Source organism: Ammodytes marinus (assembly GCF_949987685.1).
Source record: "Ammodytes marinus genome assembly, chromosome: 19".
In the NCBI taxonomy this organism is placed as follows: domain Eukaryota; kingdom Metazoa; phylum Chordata; class Actinopteri; order Uranoscopiformes; family Ammodytidae; genus Ammodytes; species Ammodytes marinus.
Genome location: NC_137223.1, coordinates 13183152 through 13204383, shown reverse-complemented (window position 1 = coordinate 13204383; position 21232 = coordinate 13183152). Strand labels below are relative to the sequence as shown.

Sequence of the window (21232 nt, the reverse complement as noted above, 5' to 3'; positions counted from 1 at the left end):
TGTGTGGAGCAGACTGACATTTTGTTGAGCTTTGTTTACAACGTGGACATACTGTACAGTGCTGTACTGCAAATGTATTGTGCATATTTCACCATACTATACTGTAACTGCTGTGCATTGATATAACTATGATCATTTGTTTGAGTTGCCCATTCAATGAATTACTCATGATTTGTTTGCAACCTCGAGACATGTTTAAAGCCCACCTGAGTAGCTGTAAAATATAAATCACTGTATTGAGTCAAGTGAGAATAGGGCGGTTATATTTAGTCGTAGGTTCTTTTTTGTCTCTCTGCTGAAACACTCTTTGTTATCATTGATTTTTAGTTATCAACACAGCAGGACGTACAGTATAGCGAGTGAAGTAGTCTAGACCCTATACCTCAATTCATATTTTTTGAAAATGACACTGGGTTTGGAAACGGGCCATGGGTTCCTCCTGGGAATCAGTGGCACAGAAATAAAGTGACATCACTGACTGGGTATTAAAAAAAATGTAGATGAACCTACTGCAATTGGGGAGCACATTCCTCCGAGGAGAAAGCTGCTTATTCGCTGTTCCAATTGCGGACTTATCTTATCTCTGTGAACTCTGACGAGATTTACATAAAACAAGCAGGAATCTCGCTGGCCGTTCTGGTCTGCAGTGTGTAAAGGACCCTGCTAGGTGTATGTACCGTAGACATGTGATTACCCAAGAGGTTTACTCCCCTCAAAAGCAATATGTTAGCAATTGTGATATATGAATCAACTTAAAAGGGAGCTAAGGTGCATTTTAATTAGAAACTGTACCCTATATGCTCGGGGAAAGGACAGGGTATAACTATGCACACACATTCACAGTCCTGGTGAGACAAAAAGGGTAAAATGTTGGAAGCAAAAAGCCAACCAAAGCTGGGTTTCACTGGACAGTATTGTGTGGCATTTTCTTGTGTTTTGTTTGTTGTGTTCATGCCTAATGTACCCATGTGTAAATATACGCTTTTTTTCTTTTTGGAGTGAGTCAGATATAACAGTGCACTGAATGTACAGTCACAATAAAATCACATGGTTTATGTAATCACTGCAAATGATTTTCTTTTAATGATATCTTCAAGTCAATGAACACAGAGAGAAACAATCTATAGAGGGTTACCTTACCATATTTACTTACCTAAATATCACCCATATTTTCTTAGGATTACAAGGTCCAAAAATAGAGAAATTACATACACACACACTGCTATCGTTTTTGTTCTACATCAACTTTACAACGTTTGGACCACAGATGCCTTCATTAGTCCGTAACCCAAACCCTAGGACCGGAGGAAGACCATTTGTGATCTAAATGTTGACACACCATCGAAGAACATACAACAAATTGGGAACACGATAGCAGAGGGAGTATTTTTTTGATTTTCTGGTGCAGATTGACCCCAGCACCTGCTAAGAGTATTGGATGCATATACTGCACCTCTTGATGATTGCCTGGATACCCTCAAAAACACTATCATAAGGTTTAAAAAACATTGTTAAGGGTTTGTTCAATTCTTAAATACTGTACATGAGGATGCACGATAGGACTGGTGTTGTGTTTTTAACAATAACATTAAATTGCTAAACACAATCTTATTCTTATTCATCCGTAACAAATTAATAAAGGCTTGACAATACCTACAGAGTTAAAGGATAAAATTAAAGGAACATCTAAATAATATTCCTCTAAATTTCTAATAGTGGTTTCTTGTCTTTCCTTTACTCATTATATTATTCTCTCCAAAGCACTGTTGTTTAAATTGTCCACCTGTAATATAAAGTATGTTTTTTTTAAAAGCGCTGTTGTGTTTAGCTAATACATATCATCGGAATGTCTTTTGTCAAAATAATAATCATATAATAATAGAGTAAAAAAAAATGTCATGCTCTCATTCGAAGCCTCTATATCCAGTGTTATGGCACAGCGTTGTCCTGATCTCGGCATAAGATATGAGCCCATAACATGACCAATCGTGTGTGTGCGTTTGTCCATGTGTGCACTTGGACGTTTAGCAAGACGGAGCTTTGGGGTGTAACGGCATCCTCCAGCCCAGACTGTCAGTTGGTTAGCTGTCTACACAGTGTCCCGTTTGACCTTGTGTTGGCTACAACACCGGCTGAATGCACATCTGACACACTCCCTTCCTTTGTGGTGCAATCCTGTGGAAGTCATTTCATTTACTGGGCTTTCAACTTCAGCCAATATGGGGGGTGGGGAGGGTGAGCAAGTCTGTGTTTAATCAGCCTGCCACAAACCATTCCCCTAAACAAAATCAACTACGATGTCCAGCGAAAAGATCTCTCAACAGAAGATTGAATTAAACATATAAATGGGCTTGTCACTTTTTCATTTTTTATTTATTCTCTTGGCACGGCTCCGCCCGCCACTCCATATTATTGCTGGAAATAACAACTGTGTATTTACTTGTGGGCTGTTCTGCGGTGTGTAAGTATTATCAGTGTGTTAGTGTATTAAATGTATAGGTTGTATCCATTGATAGCTAACTATATTTAAAACAACAAAAAACTGCAGAAGAAAACACACAACCACTCGTCTCATGAACTTCTCATCACTGCAGCTCTTCTCTAGCAGGATTGTGAGTGTAGGCCTTTCCTCTGTTTTCAGTCTTGTAGAAGGGAATTAGGGCATGGCCCACTGTCCTCACAGTGACTTTCCATCTGGTAAACCATGTTTTATTCTCCTTAAATCGTCAGGCCTGTCTGTGCTTAAGAAGGGGCATTGACATTGTCACACTGGAGTGTGTTAATCAGACAACCTTGTTGCTTACCTCTTTCAGAAAATCTATGATCACACTGTTAGGGCAACCTTGTACCTTGTCACCACCGGCTTCTGCTCCTCTACCGTAGGCTCATACTCCTTTCCTTTCCTTTGCCTCGTGTGAGGATTATTCAGCTGCTGAGGTGAAAGTCCACTGAGAATAGGCTGTAAAGTGTCAGTCATGGTTACCCGGAGTGGTGTTGTCTTAGACAATGTAACTAGGTGAAAGTGAGTGAAGGAGATAGGAAACCATCAATATGCTCCCTGTGTAAATTGAAGAAGGTCATGATTTATGGCTCACGGCTACAGCCTACATACATGCTGAATCTACTCTTTTTTTTTCCTTTTTTTTCTCTCCGTCGCCTGGCTCAAGGACAGGTAAGGGTGCCTTTCTCCACAGCTCATCCCCAGCACCATGCAGTCTGTGGCACTGTGTAATGGACAGCCCTGAGGAAGGCCTGGGGTTTTTCAAAATGAATTGAGCGCCATCTATAGGTGGCTACCGTGACTGAGCGACAGGATGCTCTGGTGCACAGAGAGAGTGCGGTGGAGGGACAAACGACCACTTACGCATTCAAACGACACACTCTCTGCTACCTGAGATCCTCCTCATCCACCTGCCTCTTTGGATTTTTCATCACCTCATCAGTTACGTCCGTCTTTCAGTCAGTCTCCTTTTACTTGTGGGGAACTCAGACAGAGAGGGGACAGCTGTGGGTTTTCTAAGGCCTCGCAACAGCTGCAAACCCCGCATGGTATTGCATCTGTTCAAGTCTCGCAGCATTACCGCCTCTATCGCAAACCAAAGCAAGCTAGATCACGGTTCATAGTGAGAGTTCTTTCTGGTCTTACCCTATTAACCAGTGAGCAGATGGAAATTATATGGTGGGGCGTTAGGCCTGAAAATGGACTTGCAACCATCTTGCTGTCTCACACGCGCAGCTCAAAATGGGGACAATTCAAATAAGGCCACATGAGAGAAATCAGGCCGTAAATTCATTTGAGGTGGCACAATGAATGCCATGCATTTTTTTTCTGAATCTTAAAGTTTTATTATTTATTTGGATGATTTATTATGTCTGGGCGCCTCTGACATTGTTACTTTGCCTTTGGAGGGAGCCAGACATAACAAATGGAGCGCTCATTAGCATTTGACCTCCACATTATGCTTTGTTTACCTGCCTCTCCTCACCTCTATATCTCCTCAGACAAAATCGGGGGCTCTCACGGAAAGTGTGACACAGTTTTGTTATTGGGTGGGTAAAGGTAAGTAGCGCATTTGCATTTGCATTTGCAAGATTTCTCAAACAACTTGAGCATGCAGATACAGGGGGGTGGGGGGGGGCTGTGAGGAAGGGGGCAAAGGGGGGCTCTGCTCCTCTGGGACTGGGCCACTCCCAGACGCTGTCGTCTAGGCTCTGGAGTCCTGACAGCTGCTTTAATCCCCAGAGATGATGGAAACAAGTATGAACAAAAGTTACAGTAAATAGGCACAGGCACAGGCTGATGTTTGAAGGGAAGAGACTGTGTGAGGTGTTTGCATTGGATGTTGTTCACCACTAATTGCTTGTGGTCAGAAATGTCTGCTATAACAAGGATTTAAGGTGTGTGAATTAAATCATTTGTGCTGGCAAACAGCTTATTTTGTATTCAATTTCACAACAGTGATCGCACAATGTGGTTGCGGAGACATTTTAAGAACAATGATTTAGCATTTTTGCATAAGTGGTTCAACCAATAATAATTAATGTAATAAGAATAATTAAAATGTTGCTTTAATTAAAGGGATTGAGGTCTGTGTAAAATGTGTTGTTGAGTTTCTTGTCATGTCCAATGTTCATTTATACAGTGCAACCATAGCACAAGAAGCAAACACGCTTGATATAAAGTGCAAGTGATATCAAATCAAGTGAAACAATGAATTAAATGTAGCTGAAAAACCTCTTAAAAAGAGAAAGATAATTACAATTGCAATTATATGCTCTGTGCAATATAAGCATTTCCACGTTTCATGGGTAAACAGGTCGTGCATATGATGTGTGTTAAGAGAATCATAAGCAACAAGTAATAGCAAACTGGCAAACATCCCAAAAAATACCACACACAAACCCCCCCCCCCCCCCCCCCCCCCCCCCCCACACACACACACACACACACACACACACACACACACACACACACACACATACATTATAGCAGCAGACCGGGGGGTGTGGCGGGAAGCTGTGTGTGCTGTAGTTAATTGCGCAACGAGAAACTGTTCTCTAATTTATTTCTTGCCTGTCCATACAAGAGTGATCATGAAACCCCATTCATTTCACAGAATACAATTTTCATATTTAATGAGCATGACTCCAATACAATTACAGTAATTAGTCAAATCTCACTCACGGCCAATGGAGCTCGCCACCATTATTAGTGGATCTTATTAATGATGTTGCACATGTGGTGCTCATAGGGTAATTGAGGGCATGTGTGGGTATGGGAAGAGGGGGGGTACTGGGGATTGGAAAGCAGTGGTGGTGTCAAGTCTGTTTTCTGTCTCTGCTGGGCCTAATGTTAAACTGAGGTCCACTCGATATTAACTGTAAGATGTTTAAACATGGTGGCAGGCAGCGCTGTTGATTTGACAACACAGTCAACTCTGGTGGCTTTTTTTAGCCTCTGCCTTTCATAGGATGAAATCGACATAATCGCTGACCTCCGTGAGACACACCAGTTTGATGCTCCTCTTGCTGACCTGAAAGTTTGTATTTTACAAGCTGCTTCGAGGATCACAACAACAACAACAAAAAAACAAAGGGACACAATGGACGAACAAGCACATATAGTGTGAGTGATGATACCGCAGTGGCTGACATTTTGGAGGATTGTAGAGCTTCTCTTTCCAGACGGATCCTTATTAAACCTACAGAGCTGTGTTGTGTTGTATGCAGCATGCAGCAGTTAGTGTTGCAGCTTGGAAGGTAAGGTTTTGGAATGTGGTCTTAATTTTGAGATATTACAATTTGAAAGAAACTGTTACCATGTCTTTCAAAAAGGTAGGACGTGCAAAAAAGTCAGAATACAGAATCTTGTGATATATAGTTTCACAAGTGATTGTCAGGGTCGATGTTTATAAGGAAGCAATAATTTTAACCAAAGAAAAGTGACTTAATGGCCTCTTATCCAATTAAGGGCAGTGTCACCGCTGAGTTAATGAGTGTGACACCGTGACAGAAAAAAACTCTATTAACACAACATAATTAGCGGAACATGGTGGAATTAGACAGCAGCGATGATGCTGCTTTGGTGTTTTTATAATTAAACGCAGGAAAACACAACAATTAAGCCAGATCTAAAAAAACCTTCAAATCTCTTTCGAGCCAGAGAGGACGTGTATTGTCTCTGGGAAAGCTCTTGAGACGCGGCAGCCGTTGTGTGAAGTTTGAATTACAGTTCAAAGACAAGAGCTGAAAGTGAGGGAGGTCACAACAACAATGTGTGGGATTCAGGGAGGTCGGAAGACTCGCGCACAGCCGCTAGAGTGTTCAACACAGTGTTTCTGCCTTTGGTGCTCCAAAGTAAACATGAGGGCTAGGATCTCATTTGGACGCATTTTCATAACAGATTATTGTTCCATATGGCATCATATTGCTGCCACCATAACCAAATACCAACACAATATTTATTTTGGTAAACAAAATATTTTCTTGTTTACCAAAAATAATTTATCTGATTTAAAAAGTTGGTTGACGAGGAGACTAAAATCTAGTTTTTACGACATATTTTATATTTCTTATTTTTGCAGCCATGTGCTCCTGTAATTCCAGAATTAATTTGTTTGTATTTTTATCTTAGCGGTGTGGCTCTAAGGATGGTAATGTTGCTCCATCACTTTGACCAAGACTAAAATATTTTGAGAACTACTGACTGGATTGTTATGAGAGTTTGTCCATTACTTTGGTGATCTCTTGACCTCTCTTCTAGCCAACATTTGAGGTTTTGAGTGAAATGTCCCAAAACGATTGAAAGTTTTGCCATAAAATATTTGTAAAGACATTAATGTTCCCCTCACGATGAACTGCGCTAACTGGTCAGTTTAGTATTTAAACTGTATTTTTGTGTTTGGTGCTAATTAGCCAATGCTAGCATGCTATTACCTATATTGTATAATATTGTATTTTGTGAAGCTTTAATTTTGAAAGGTTCCATAGAAATTAGATGTATCATTGTTATTATCATAACAATATATTATATATATAATTAATACATTATTAGTTTGAAAGTGGTACACTCAACGCACCTGCACTCCACCAAACACCAGGCATCTGGCAGATTCTGGCTGGTGAATATAGTGGAGATTTAAGCAGCTCAAGATCAAGATATTTTTCCCCAGTTGGTGGGGACCAAAGACAGAGGTAAAAGGAGAGTAACCATTGGACTTTCATTCGACAAGGACATACGGCCGCAAATAAATGTAAATGTTGCTAACACATTCGCCATATCAATTTCACAAGGTGATAATTTGTCAGTGTTTTATTATGGCTTGTTGCACTGCCCCGAGGGCCAAAAATCTATTATTGAAGGTTTAAATAATATTGTCAAAAGAATTTGACACTGACATAATATACTGTAAGTGTTGATGAACGATGATCAGTTGACTTCAAAGTGTTTTTAATTTATTCGTGGTAATGAATTCTCCTAACACAGCCTTGTTCCTGACTTGACGCTAAAAGCTATGGGTTGTTGGGATGCATCTCAGCCCAAACCAACCCATTATTCTCGCTACAGCATATTGGAGGGCAAGCCTTATTAGTGATGTGCTAATGTGACATTAATTGCTTTTACTTTTTCACTCCATTAAGAGGCTGCTATCTGTTTCAGGAGCCCGGCCAGATGGTTTATCGGCTCCGCTCTGGCAGCGATGTTGCAATGGACTGAAGCGCAGGGCTGTTAAATAACGAGAGCAACAGGCTGCAACAAGAAATGCCCATAACTGAACAGCAAGTGTGGACATACAGCGCACTTGTCCCATTGGGAAAAGGCAGAAAAAAGCAGCTTGTTGCTTGACTTCGTCTCTCACTCAAACATTTACCTGACAAAGATCAGAAAAGGAATTTGGTCAAAGAGAATGGCCAAGAAATGGAACCTTTGACCTCACATAAATCAAGTCTGTTTGTTTAGAGCATCTTTAAGCTTTTGTTGAAGAGCAGTGACAAGTCTTCATTCAAAATATCGGCAGCCATTGACTATATGCTGAAAATAAGGCAGGCCCATTGAGCGGTAAAGCCAAGACCAGGGTCAAATGCTAAATAAGAGGAAACTGGCACTGGAGACACCCATGGGAAACCTCTCCCTCTGTGTCCTTATTCTCTTCCTCCTCTGTCCTCACTCTCCCATCCACCACCCCTCCACCTCTCCCCTACCTTGATGCCAAACCTCCATGACCTAGGCCGAGATCAATAGCATAGTTTAAAGAGGATGGACTGTGTAAATAGAGACGATAGATCCTGCCGAGGAGGATGCCTTGACCACTGATGGCCTCTGACGGGTGCGGTAGCATTTGATCAAGTCTAACATTGATGGCTGTCAATACATTGGGCACAGCGAGGTTTGGACCCTGTCAGTGGGACATCGAGACTGTGAAATGTATACGGGTGTCGGGTCGTGAGATGGGTGGTCAATTTCTAGATAATTTTCTGTTTGTGTGCTACAATCGAGGATGATCTGGGGCCATTGGGGATCTGAAGTTGCAGGCAGGTATTGGAAAATGGACATCCAATAACAGCAGCCCGTTGGTGTCCATTGTGCACATTCAACCTTGTTCAGTACAGACTTGCTGAAGTGTGCGTTATTCTTGTTAAAATGCTTCTTTTAAATAAAATAAAGCCAACATTAATCACAACTAGAGCTGCAACAATGATGAGGATTTATCAATTAACAGAAAATGAATCTGCAACTATTTTGATGAATTATTCATTGTTTAACTTATTTATTATAGATAACTGATGGAATCGTTTTCTTCCATCCAGTTTTCCATCCAGGAATTTCTGCTTTTCTCTCTTCTCATTTTCAATTAATTTTATTTTTTAGGGTTTTGGAATTGTCACATTCCCTGCATATAAAAGAATAGGCTAAATATAATGTAGGCTACATGTGTGTGTAAAAAAATAAATAAAGGCAGACCGAGTAAATTGATTGAATGGAGGAAGTCATGGTGTATCCAATCCTGCGGCATTATTATGAGCAAGATTTATATGTTTTTTAACTGTGTAAACCAGCATATTTACTTTAAGTCCATACAGGCAGATAGCATCTTGCCATCTATGTGAAAATTTCTAGAGTGAAAACAAAAACATTACTCACCTACATTTACACAGCATGCATATAAGAAATTATACTTTGTAAAATGCAGAATGTGTTAGCCATAATTCTGCTTATCTTCCATGTGTGACAGCTCACATTTTGGTATATAAACCAGACCATTACTGCCTCTGTAAGTTCTAGCCACAACACAATCCGTTGAACATGCAGCCAGCCAGCTGCGCTCATATTAATCAAACAGCCCACTTCCCTTTATGACACAAAGCAAATAGTCATAAATGCTCTTATCGGCCTTTCTAATAGTGTGGACGTTACAATCAGATTCATGGTGGCGTAAACTATTACATTTCATCTCTATCATATCGAACCATCACTTCTTTTTCATGAGCATCGTTTATAACTGCCGGACAGCTTGTTGCGTAATGCAATTCAAAGCAGTCTATCGGCTCGAGGGATCTCACACTCTGTTTACTTATATTTACATATATTTATGTGGATTTCTTTCTCCCACTACAGGCAAACAGGCATGATGAATGTATGGCTGTGGTCCCACGGGGACATGTGGCTCCCTGAAGACCTGATCTGTGGTCAGGCAACTTCCAGCTACTGAGAAGTCTGGAGAGCCTCAGTCTGTGCAACCAATGTGTGAGCCTCTTCATCATCTTAACATATTTTACCGACAAATAAAGACTCAATCTGATCCTCAGAGCAATGTAAGGACTGCATTGTTGCACCAATCTCTTTGCAAAAAGCAATAAATTTAGTCAAGACATGAAAATGTTTTTTATCACAAAACACTAAAAGGACATTTTATGAAAATTGTCAGCACAGCAAATAGTTCCAAAGCACATTTCACAAAGATTTCAGTCAACAAGGTAATTTCATTCAAACACCTATTGTCAGATGTCAGTAAGTAGTTGTTATTGTTTATCAGAGAGGTGTAAGACACAGCAGCATTCTTCACAATCAAACGAGGGAGATATTCAGACCTCTGCTTTGTATACTCCCCTTTTCATTTGGAGCACTTTGATTAATCAATTAATATTCCTTTCTCAAGGTCTTTTTATAAACCTCGTCATTAATAAAAGCAGACATTCAATTAGCAGCCAAATCTTGATTGCCAATTTTGTCATAACAGTTTCCCTTTCTATGCCTTTTTTTTTTTTTTTTTTGATTGGGGGGGTTTGTTATAGTTAGGAGTATGGTGTGGGTAGAAAGAATTAACTAATTTCATTAATCTAATTGTCATCGCTTTCAACCATCCCACTAATAAGTACAAATTAATATGATTAATCAATTTGACGACATAAACTCATTCAATTACAGTTTTTCAAAGGCAAGTGGGTGTGTTGGGGTGATAGGGAGGTGCGGCGTGTGAAGGGAGGCGGGTAGCCGAGCAGCTTGCTCTGTGAGGAAGCCAGCCCACAAAATTGAAGTCAAGTCAGGCAATTAGTCATTGTGAATGATAAATAAATGGTGATGAATTGTGGTGGGCAGATACCCTTCTAACAGTCTGATTTGATTCAGTGAAATATGGTCCTTTTATATGCTGAAAAATAATGTACACACCATAGATTATTGGCTGTTTTATTATTTTTCAGACTATGTGCATATTTTACCCTAAACATATTTGTGTTTAGTACCAGAACGATGCCAAAATATTGTTTGCCCTAAAGGACAAAAAATTATTTTTAGATATGATTAAATGCAGAACTGTCTTTACTATATGTGCACAGATAACTGAAAAACATTCTCTAGATTCACTTTTTTCTCTCTCTCTCTCTCTCTCTCTCTCTCTCTCTCTCTCTTTAATAGTAATGGAGATTACTGCTATAAATGTACTGTGTGGTGTATGCAGTTGATAATGTTGTAGTCGTGTTTAGTTCTTGTAGAGAAGTTGTTGTTTAGGTCAGTGTCCCTCATGTGTTTCCATATTTGATCCAAGAGAGATAAAGTGTGTTACTTTGAATTAGAGGTATTTAAATTAGGTAATTTTGTTTGGACAATCAATTGAATGGTTTAATAAAAGGCATGGTTGTATGTGTCTCATACAGTATATTGTCATGGAGCACTGCTTATAATGTGATGGCATTTTCTCACAGCAGATATTTTGATTAGTCATTGTAGGAAACGGTGTTTCTTATAACATGAACGATGGCTCTGTCCAATTCAAGGGTCCTAGTAAGTCATGACAGTGTGACAGTGGAGCACACGACTAAAACAGGACCGTGAAACTGAAGAAGCTAAATGGAATTCAGCCATTTTTCATTTCAGTATTAATACCTCTGATTTCCCTACTGTAACATGTCACAATATAAAGAGGGCTGTTGATTATGTCATGACACATAGAAAAACACACAATTGAATATATATTCTATACAGTACATACATGTTGGACAACATCCCCCCGCGTTTTCAAGGTCACTGATTTAGATTATCTTTCCTTGGTGTTCCTAGCTGTTTTCATCATTATACAAATTAGGCATCTAAGTAAGATTCAAATAGTACAAACTGCTAGATTCAGGTGTCCAGAGACAACATTTATTTGAAGCCGCTGCAGTAATATTTATTTGTATATTCCAGATCTACTGCGCTGAAAATAAGATGTGCTGGCGCAGCGCTCTGGGTGATGCCCTTTAATGCGCTCTATCTTATCAGCCCAGCATCACCCCCTTTTCAAACCAGTGTCTGATTGAGCTGGGTTGATGTTGTTTGGGTCTTACATTGGGAATAGTTTATGGAGGCACCGTCTCTAATTTGTGAAGTGAGGTATTATAGAGGAGACAATTAGACCGAGCTTCGATTGGCGTATAGAGGCTTGGATGCTGACAGTCAAGAGAAGGCTTTCAAATGTCATACCAATTAATCTATCCAGCCATCAAACAATATTCTGGAAACAAAGTCAGGGAGGGAGGGGGGGAGCGATCAATCCGCATCACTTTTCTCCTCACCGGGTTATGGGAAAATTGATTTGTCAAACAAAGCATTTTGGAAGCAGCGCATAGACTTGTTCGGGATCCATTAGCCTCCATTGAGCATTTTGTTTAACATAGGATTTTCATCACAGAGAAAATGCAGTGTCCTCAATACTGTGAGCTACAACTTTACGATTTCTGATTTCTTTGTTCTTGGTCAGAAAGTTTAAAGTGCTGAGGGTGATTAAAAAAGCATTGAACTTCGGATGCATTTGAAAATATTGGGGCTGTTGTTGTCTCGCATGTGTTCATCAAAAACAAGTAAAATGGTGTTGTTATTAATACACCAAACAAATTAACCATGTGAAAATCAATTTCCTACCATCTGAATAGCATCAGGCATTAGTCCCCAGTATCAGTGTTATTGTACACTGTGGGGGCTATCCTGCTATCCTATACAGCGTGGCTTCCCTAAGCTGTATTCCCTGTGCAGTGTATTGTTCTAAGGCAGAACTGTATCACATTGTGCCCGTCATGCTGTTTTGGAGGGGAGAGAGCTTCCTCTATGGGATTTCTCCCAGCCCCATCCCCTGATAATGTATCTCTCCCTAAAGGCTAGGCCTCCATGACCTTGTCTTATTCATCGAGGGCGTCTTAAGCGAAAGAACTGAATCCTGAATGGGCCATTTCCCCTCTTTTAACACCCCTTTAATGTCATCAGTGAAATATGAAGTCATTAGGCGATATTAAAACACTGCTGACAAACTAATTAACGGGAGACATTAAACAGGGCGGGCTTGATTAATCCGCTTTAACGATTCTTTTTAAGTGGTTCTGGTCAAAATTAATACAGATTTACTGGTGATCTTAAGGAAAAAAATACTCTTATGTGTATCCGACCTCAAGGGCAACCTAAAGTCACTGGTCTTTTACCTCCTGCTGCTGTCCCTCCCACCCGGCCCTCTCTGTTGTAAACACAGTCTGAACTCAGTTGGCCCACAACAAACTACTGTAGACTGTCTGAACACACTTGCTGTCGGCCTATCCTCAAAGTTTTTCTGGACAATTTGATTTGTTGTTTTATTTGGACTCAACTGTCTCCAAAGTGGTTACATATATTTTTGTTGTTCATTTATATCATGTTATACTTAAATTAGCAAATTTATATGTGAACTGATATTAGAGCAGTTGCACTTTAATTATTATTATTTGTATTTTTATTCAAATTATTATTGTTATTTATTAGGCATGAACTGTTTTTTGTGTCACTTTTTTTTCTTTTTTTTAACAAGCCTTGTTGAGCAGAAATGTCTGTGTAAATGTCTCCATCTTGTGGTCACAGCATGCAGTATCAGCTGTTCGTCGTCATACTGTATTTTTACTATCGAATTCACCTCTGATCTCGCTTTGACAAAAGATTTGTTATTTATTTTAATGTCATGCATTTTTACATCAAACATTCCAATTTCTTTATTTTTTATTTGGTTCTTTGTCTCTTGGTATGCTTGGAGAGTTGAGTGCAAATTAATGGTATCACAATGAATCCGTAGGTAGGCTACAGCATATTATCTAACCTGAGACATGCTCTGCTGGAGAGAGAGAGAGAGAGAGAGAGAAACATTCATACATACATACCACTAGTATTACACTTTTCACGACTGGTAGAAGATAAGCAACATCTTGTTGCACACATAAGCTTCTTCAAAAAGTAGAGTCTGTTATGTCTCAGTTATAAATCGTAATTTAACTATAAACCAACACATGTAGGCTAATTAAATAAATCCTAACATTAAATGGCCTAATTTAAATCATATTCAATAATAGCCTATAATCATAACATTTATTATTAAAATATATAAATATGAACCAATGCATTCAATAATATAAACCATAACACTTAATAATATAAATCAAAATCATAGCATTTTCTAATATAAATCCATAGAGCTATAGGCATGCACAGGTAGACCCACCTATAGCACCTGCCCTTTGCCCCCTGGCCAAATCAAGTGCCCTTTAAAAAAGATAATCAAACCAAATAATAATTGAAAGCCAGGGACGAGCGAGGTGACTGCTATCTGCAGTAACGGACAGGAAGTTAGCTAAAAGAACCATTCCGCTTACAGCACCTTTAAGTGTAGGGCTGTTTTTATTTTGCAATGTTTAATCTCTATTTTATATAATATGTGGTACTTGTAAATCTCATGGAATTATAAAGAAAAATCCATAGATAGTAGGCTATATAAAAAAATATTAAAATCGGAAATTGAGTGCAACCGGAAGTCGTCCCCTGATGACGTGTTGTGTTTCCGTCATCACTGTGGGCATCGCATACATTTCTTTCAACGGCTCTGGCCCTCGCCGTTCACAACATCCCCGTTGTTAAACGTTTTTGTACCACATTTTTCAGAAGGATAAAACTTGCAATTTTCTCTCGCTAACGGATAGCTGTATCTTACTGCATGGTTGGTAACTATAATGAATATTTGACACGGACTGGCCAAGTCGGGAAATGAAAATGTAGATATCTATTTCCTAAAGGTGGGTCGACGTTAGCTGTTAGCTATTTAGCCCTTTCGGGCTGTACGTGAGCACAAAGGCCGTGCACATCGCCTCGCTTTATTTTTTAGATAATGTATCCTTCCTGGGGGGGAAACTTTGGTGGATCCCAGTCCCAGCAAAACTATGGTGGGTCTGCGCCACCCCGTAAGCAGCCTGGTAGCGGCCAGACTCCGGGTTTCGGCGGCTTCGAGGCACCAAACAGCGGCTCAATGTTCTCCAGTCTGCAGGAGCAGCACCTTCAGCAGCTGCAGCAGCTACAGATGCTGCACCAGAAACAGCTCCAGACTGTGTTACACCACGGAACCAATGCTAACGCGTACGGTGGCGGACCTTCTGGTGGATTCCCAGGGCAGTCATGGGCTTCAGAAGGGTCTGGACATCCAGACAGCGGTGTTGGAGAACAGTCTTACTTTACACAAGACGAGACTCCGAGTCAGCCGCCGAGAGCTCCCCCTGCCCCTCCTCAGCAGGCTCACCCGCAGCCTCCTCCGCCTCCACCGCAACCGAAACCCAGCGAGCCCCAACCGGTGCCTCCTCCTCCTCCAGAGCCCCCTTCATTAAAGATCCCGGAAAACAACGGTGTTCCCAAAGCCCCGGAGGCTAACAAGAAAGATCCAGCCACCACACAAGACGAGAAAGCAGTCTTGCAGGTAAGGTTTCTGTTCGTGTTGACATGTTTTGTTTTTATTTCCCCGCCCTTTGCTCTACCTGCATTTACAGCTTAAGGAGACTAGTGTTAATTACCCACATTTTGGGAGTGTTGGAGTTATTTAATGTCATTTTCTAGTCTTAACCATGTAATCAGTTTACATCCTGCTAATGCTGAATAGAGTCTATTGTTCACAAATCAGATTTACGCAGTAATGTTTCTTATTTTGAAAGAAAGTTTGGGAAACTAATATATTAACAATCATTACACTGATACAGGCCTGAAAAGATCTCGAATATACAGGCTGAACTTTTAACTATTATGATGTTTTGCAATCAATCAAAAACATATATATATGTTTTGATTGCAGAAACATACACAGAAACATATGACTTAATATAACTAGAATTTTTTATACAAGCTACCAAGTAATTAGAGAAAATAGTTACTCTATAATATAATAGTATAACCTGGAATTGTATTTTAGATGCCCAGTGTGGTCAATATGAAATGTCAAGCATGTTAAAAAGGAAAATAAAGCTTAGTTCTGTAAAGAAATGTAATGAGTAAATTAGTAGTGTTTTCCCCAATATCTAGTTACTATATTTTTATGTTTTTAGAAAAGTTAAATGTGAACAGGTACAATATCATATTGAGTATTTGAGTACACAGAGGATTCGGGTATTAGATTACAATAAATGTGATGATGATAGTGTTTTTTTTTTTTTTTGTGCCTTTTACATACAGTTTAAAAATGTAATCCTATACTTATGATTATATTCCAATCCACACCCTGTCACATTGAGCAAGGAGAAAGCAGCTGATGAGGGGAAAGCAAGATTCCACAAACACTGGATTTTTGAAATTGAGATTAGAGATTTTTTAGTTCAACTAACGGGTACCAGTTTATGGCCTAAAGGCCATGTGTAAAAATGTTTAAACGGAACTAACGGTTCTGAAACTGTTTGTACTATTTAGTGTATGCTATCTGGTGATGGCACCTTGGTCCATGACGTTTTTTTTTCCCCTAAATACTATGTGTGGGTGAATTAAAAAAAACTTGGAACAATGTGTATTGTTTGACATGTCTTTTTTAAATGCAGGACCAGCAGCAACTTTGGTACAAACAACATCTTCAAAATCTACAGAAGTTAAAACTAGAGAAGGCCAAACAGAATCAAAAAGGGGGTGGTGGTTCCGTGACTGTAATGCCCTCGGGCCAAGGGGTTCCTCCTCCTCCTCCATCTGAACCACCAAAAGGCGCACCTCCTCCACCGCCCCCTAAAGAGGAACCACCAGCACCACCTCCACCTCCGGAGGTAAGTACTCCTAAAATGTTACTGACGTAGTGTACAGAAAAATTCAAACTTGTCTTGATAACCTTTGCAGTGAAGTCAATTGAGTCAACGATGGCTGGTTTTGTTTGTTTTAAATTGCATATCTAGCTTTCTTTGGTATTTGCGATTGTAAGTGCTATATTTGACAGAAATAGAACATTCCAAATCCAGTTTTAAACTGAGTGTACCAGAAATGAAAGACCAATAGTGGATCTAAAATTGTTTATATTGTTTGCATGAATTTACAGAGGGAAAATGTAGGAAATTCACCTACATTTACAGACACAGTAAGTCCAACCACCGACCCTCCATCCTGTCAATAGACATTTAACCGCCATGTCATGAATGCTTGAAATTCATAGGACTCTAGCACATTCATTCATCTTTCCCGTTGTAATGGTGAATGGTCATAATAATGACTCTCCCCACTGATTTTCATTGTCCCACAGGCCCACTGTAAGTTAAAGAAGGCAAAGTAATGCACTTTTATACATACGTTTCCCCACCTCTTGTCTGTCTATAGGCCTGGGAATCATTTGAAATTAGAGTTGGGCAGTATTACATTTTTGGTACCAATGTTTAACCCTTCCCCAAATGATAGGGTATCACCGTATACCACCTATTGCTACTTCAAATGTGGCCTATATGTCTCTTGCCTCACACTACATTTTAGGAGGATTACATTACACTCATCACAATGATGTTCCTTCACCATATGCTAATTGTCACTGAACAGCTTTTGAATACATCACAATGTATCTCAATACAGCCTACGTTCCAAACCAAGGGAACGTAAAAATCACTGAATGATCACTGAATCAGCAGTTGGTTATTTTGAGCTGACCAACTTGTTTGCGTTCGCCTTTTTTTCTTTCCAATGATCCTTTCTGAGAAGAGTCTGTAACATGACGTGTCTAAAGTGATTTTTTTTTTCATTTACAAGTTCTTTATTTGACAAATTAAGCCTACATAATTAACAGGAGTTCTGTCATCACTTTTATATCATCTTCAAACACAGGCTCTGGTGCTGCTAAACATGCGCACATTAAATTTTTCATGACAGTAATTAAAGGAAAACAGTTGCTATTTTTAAATACCCCCAGGATACTGTATTACTGCCCAACTTTAGGAGAAATTGCAAATTGCTTTGCCAGTTGTACACATGTACAGTGTCAGGTGCATCTAATTTTATTAAAATATCACGGAAAAGCTAGTTTTATTCTGTAATTAAATTAAAAAAGTGAAAGTTGCATATATTCTAGATTCATTCGACATAAAGTGAAATATCACCAAGACTTGGCACCTGCCCACAGGGCCTTAACCACTAGTAACTGTTTTGCTGACCATGGTATTACTGATCTTTATTGGCAAGCCAACTGGCCTGAACCCCATTGAGAATCTATGGAGTATTGTCAAGAGGAAGATTAGACACACCAGACCCAACAATGCAGACGTGCTTTAGACTGCTATCAAAGCAACCTGGGCTCCATAACACCTCAGCAGTGCCACAGGCTGATCACCTCCATGCCATGCCGCATTTATGTAATAATTCATGCAAAATAAGATCCCAGACCAAGAACATTATTTTTAGAAGTTTGACATTTCTTTATTATAAATCCGTTTTTTGATTGGCCTTGTGGAATATTCTAATATATTAAGATGCTGTCGGTTTTGCACGTTTTAATGTCAAAAAAGGTCACACCAAAATTTTGTGAAAGCTCTCTGTACTTTACAGTTTGGAATATTTGTTGCTTTGGATGCAATGCTAGCAGCACTCAAAATGCATTGAGGTTTAATATCCAGGCCTGTTGGCCAAAGTTAGATATTAGATAGTTTGTGTTGTGTGTTTTTAGTGCAATTCCTCCATCCACACATAATTATTATCCCTTCCATTGAGAACCACCCTTAGTTGTGTTAAAATATTATTTGGGAATTAGATATAATCTTTACTCCAACAGTGCCTTTTTAATGTTAACAGCCTGAGGTCCCGAAAGACCCAGAAGAGGCTGCCCGCCTCCAGCAGTTACAGGCTGCAGCAGCGCAGTGGCAACAGGTGCAGCAGGAGAGAGCAGGGTTACAATACCAGGCTCTCATGCAACAGCACGAAAAGCTTCAGCAGATCCTGGAGAAATACCAACAATTGATTCAGCAACCTGCAAACCTACAGGTAGGTAAATGGTAGCTTCTCTGACCACTATGATCTGGTTGGTTGAAAGTCACAGAAAGCCAAAGGTGGAAAGATCACGTAGTTTTAGGGATTCACATGACTAGTCGGTTAAACGTTTCCGCTGCCTCACTGGTCGGCATCAGAATTACTAGTCAGTTTGTAATTTATTGCCCATCACTTGGACTTGAACATAAAATGTGTGATAATGAACATGTGTGTAGTCTAGGCCTGTAGGTGTGGGCTAGTAAAAGAGGGAGAGAAAAAAGGTGAGAGCACAAAGCAAAGATATAAAAATTAGGGCTGTCAAAATTAACGCATTAACGCAGGCTGATTAATTTCTGGAATTATCGGCGTTAATTTAATTTTTTTAACGCATGTGCAGAATGATCCGCCCCGTACATCCCACCGGCTCTGTACTACAGTCACTAGCCTCGTTTGAGAAGGAGCCGTCTAGCTAAGACCTGCGCAATTATGACGCTCGTCTTGCTGAGTGCACAGCATTTTTGCAGCATTTTTGCTGTGCACTCAGCAAGACGCGCGTCATAATTGCGAGGGTCTGAGCAAGACGGCTCCTGCTCAAACGAGGCTACTCTAATGTTGTGGCTGAACCAGGATCAGTAGCTGCGCGCAGCCAAACATAGCTGCACGTTAGCCCGTGCCGTGTTTTAAAGTTTTAAACTGCTAACGGCCACGTCTGTGTCGGGGGCATTGATAGTATATAAAATCAACTGCCCCGGGTGGCAGTTGATGTAGAAAGCAGCAGGAGGAGAAACATTGTCCGCTCTGTTCAGAGCCCGCAAGGACACAAACGTCTGCAGTTTTCAGCGGTGTGTGTGATCAGACATCAACTTAACGTCGGCTTCCTGGCACACATGAACAGTCCCCTAGGACGTGGTCACGCGTACAAACGCGTGCACGCACTACACTACACACACACCGCGGACTGTAATCAAGTTGTATTCAAGAATGCACAACCTATAGATTCACCAAATAAATGACATTCTATAGCCCGGTGCTTCTCAAATGGTGGGGAGGGAGCGCTAAAAAATTTTTTTAGTTTGATTTAAATTTATTTTCAGTATTAAAACTCATCGTTTGGATTTTCAATTAATAAACATACTAATTTTAAATGTACATATCCACCTTCTGTCATTTATCTTTCCATACAACAACATACAGAGAAAATTCAAATTTTTCGGGCATATTTCGAATGGTAAAATTAATCGTGATTAATCCACAGAATCCTGTGATTAATCTGATTTAAAAAATGTAATCGTTTGACAGCCCTAATAAAAGTTTTAAATAATGATTGACCGCTGCCTGCTCCACTGTGACGAGTCATTCATCAGCTGTTATAATGCTGCCTTTATGCGCGGCGGTGGGGACAAACCCAAACTAACACGCAGGCAATAAGCAAACAGTAGCCTACACTAACGTTTAACAAGAAACTTCATAAAGACACACTTTAAATAACGATATCTGCCCATACAAAAGCTCTGACTTGGATAACTTGACGGAGAGATCGTTGTTTGTAAAATCTTCCGGAGCATGTGTCAGATGACGGGCCGGTATATTACTAGCTTACAACATACAACAGTATTTAGGCTATATTAACGGCTTGGTAATTGTCTAGAAGTATGTTAAGGCTGAGGGGCTCCTAAAGTGTTAACATTGTTCTTGGTTTTCTCGGTTTATTAGACTGGTTGACTAGTCTAAATTAAAACTTCAGTTTAAACATTGGGGAAATGAGTCGCTACGTGCATCTCTAGTCTGTTTAATGGAAACAAAAAGCGTATTGCATTAAATGGAACCAAAAAGCGTATAGTTTAATAGCCCCCCCAACTACTGTGACCCTAACCCGAATCGTAGCAGGTTCTTTGAGGGACATAATATTTCATTTATAAATCTAATGTCTCAGTGATTTCTTTGTTCTGCATATACTGTAACTTTTTAAACCAAAACAAATCTCAATTTCTTTTGTTGCAGTCAATGTCTGCAGAAATGCAGCTAAGGCACTATGAAATGCAACAGCAACAGTTCACCCCTTTATTCCAAGACTGGGATCACTCCTTCGTTCTGTGGCATGAGCAGTTCAAAACCTATCCCCACAAGGACCAACTGCAGGACTATGGGCACCAATGGAAGCAGTGGCAGGAGCAGATGAATGCCACCAATGCCCACCTTCAAGAACGGGTGGCAACTCTCACTGCCATGGTTCCATATTCCTCAAGCCAGTATAGTAGTGGGATTATTGGACAGTATGGTCAGTACTCTGGACAAGACGTGCAAATGCAGCAGCAGTCAGTACAACAGGGCATGCAGCATTCTTCTGTACCTATTGGTCCACGATCTCAAGGTCCACCGCTTGCTGGATTTGGAACAAATTCAGAATCACTTGTGAGTCCCCCTGTGAGTGGAGGTAGCCCTGCTGGCATTGTTAGACCTGCAGGTCCTCCTTCAGTTCAGCCATCAAGCTTCAACAGTACTAGAGGTCCAGGGTAA

The 21232-nt window shown here is 40.1% G+C and overlaps 1 protein-coding gene across 1 annotated transcript in view; it reads left to right on the top strand.

Moving 5' to 3' along the window:
* Nucleotides 1–14367: 14367 nt before the first annotated feature.
* ylpm1 (YLP motif containing 1) overlaps nucleotides 14368–21232 on the top strand; it is a 47823-nt gene continuing 40958 nt past the window's right edge. The window contains exons 1-4 of the mRNA XM_080048263.1: nucleotides 14368–15227; nucleotides 16330–16545; nucleotides 18542–18730; nucleotides 20717–21228. Coding sequence (XP_079904389.1) covers nucleotides 14649–15227; nucleotides 16330–16545; nucleotides 18542–18730; nucleotides 20717–21228 — 1496 coding nt within the window. The 5' untranslated portion in view covers nucleotides 14368–14648. The remainder of the gene's footprint in view (nucleotides 15228–16329; nucleotides 16546–18541; nucleotides 18731–20716; nucleotides 21229–21232) is intronic.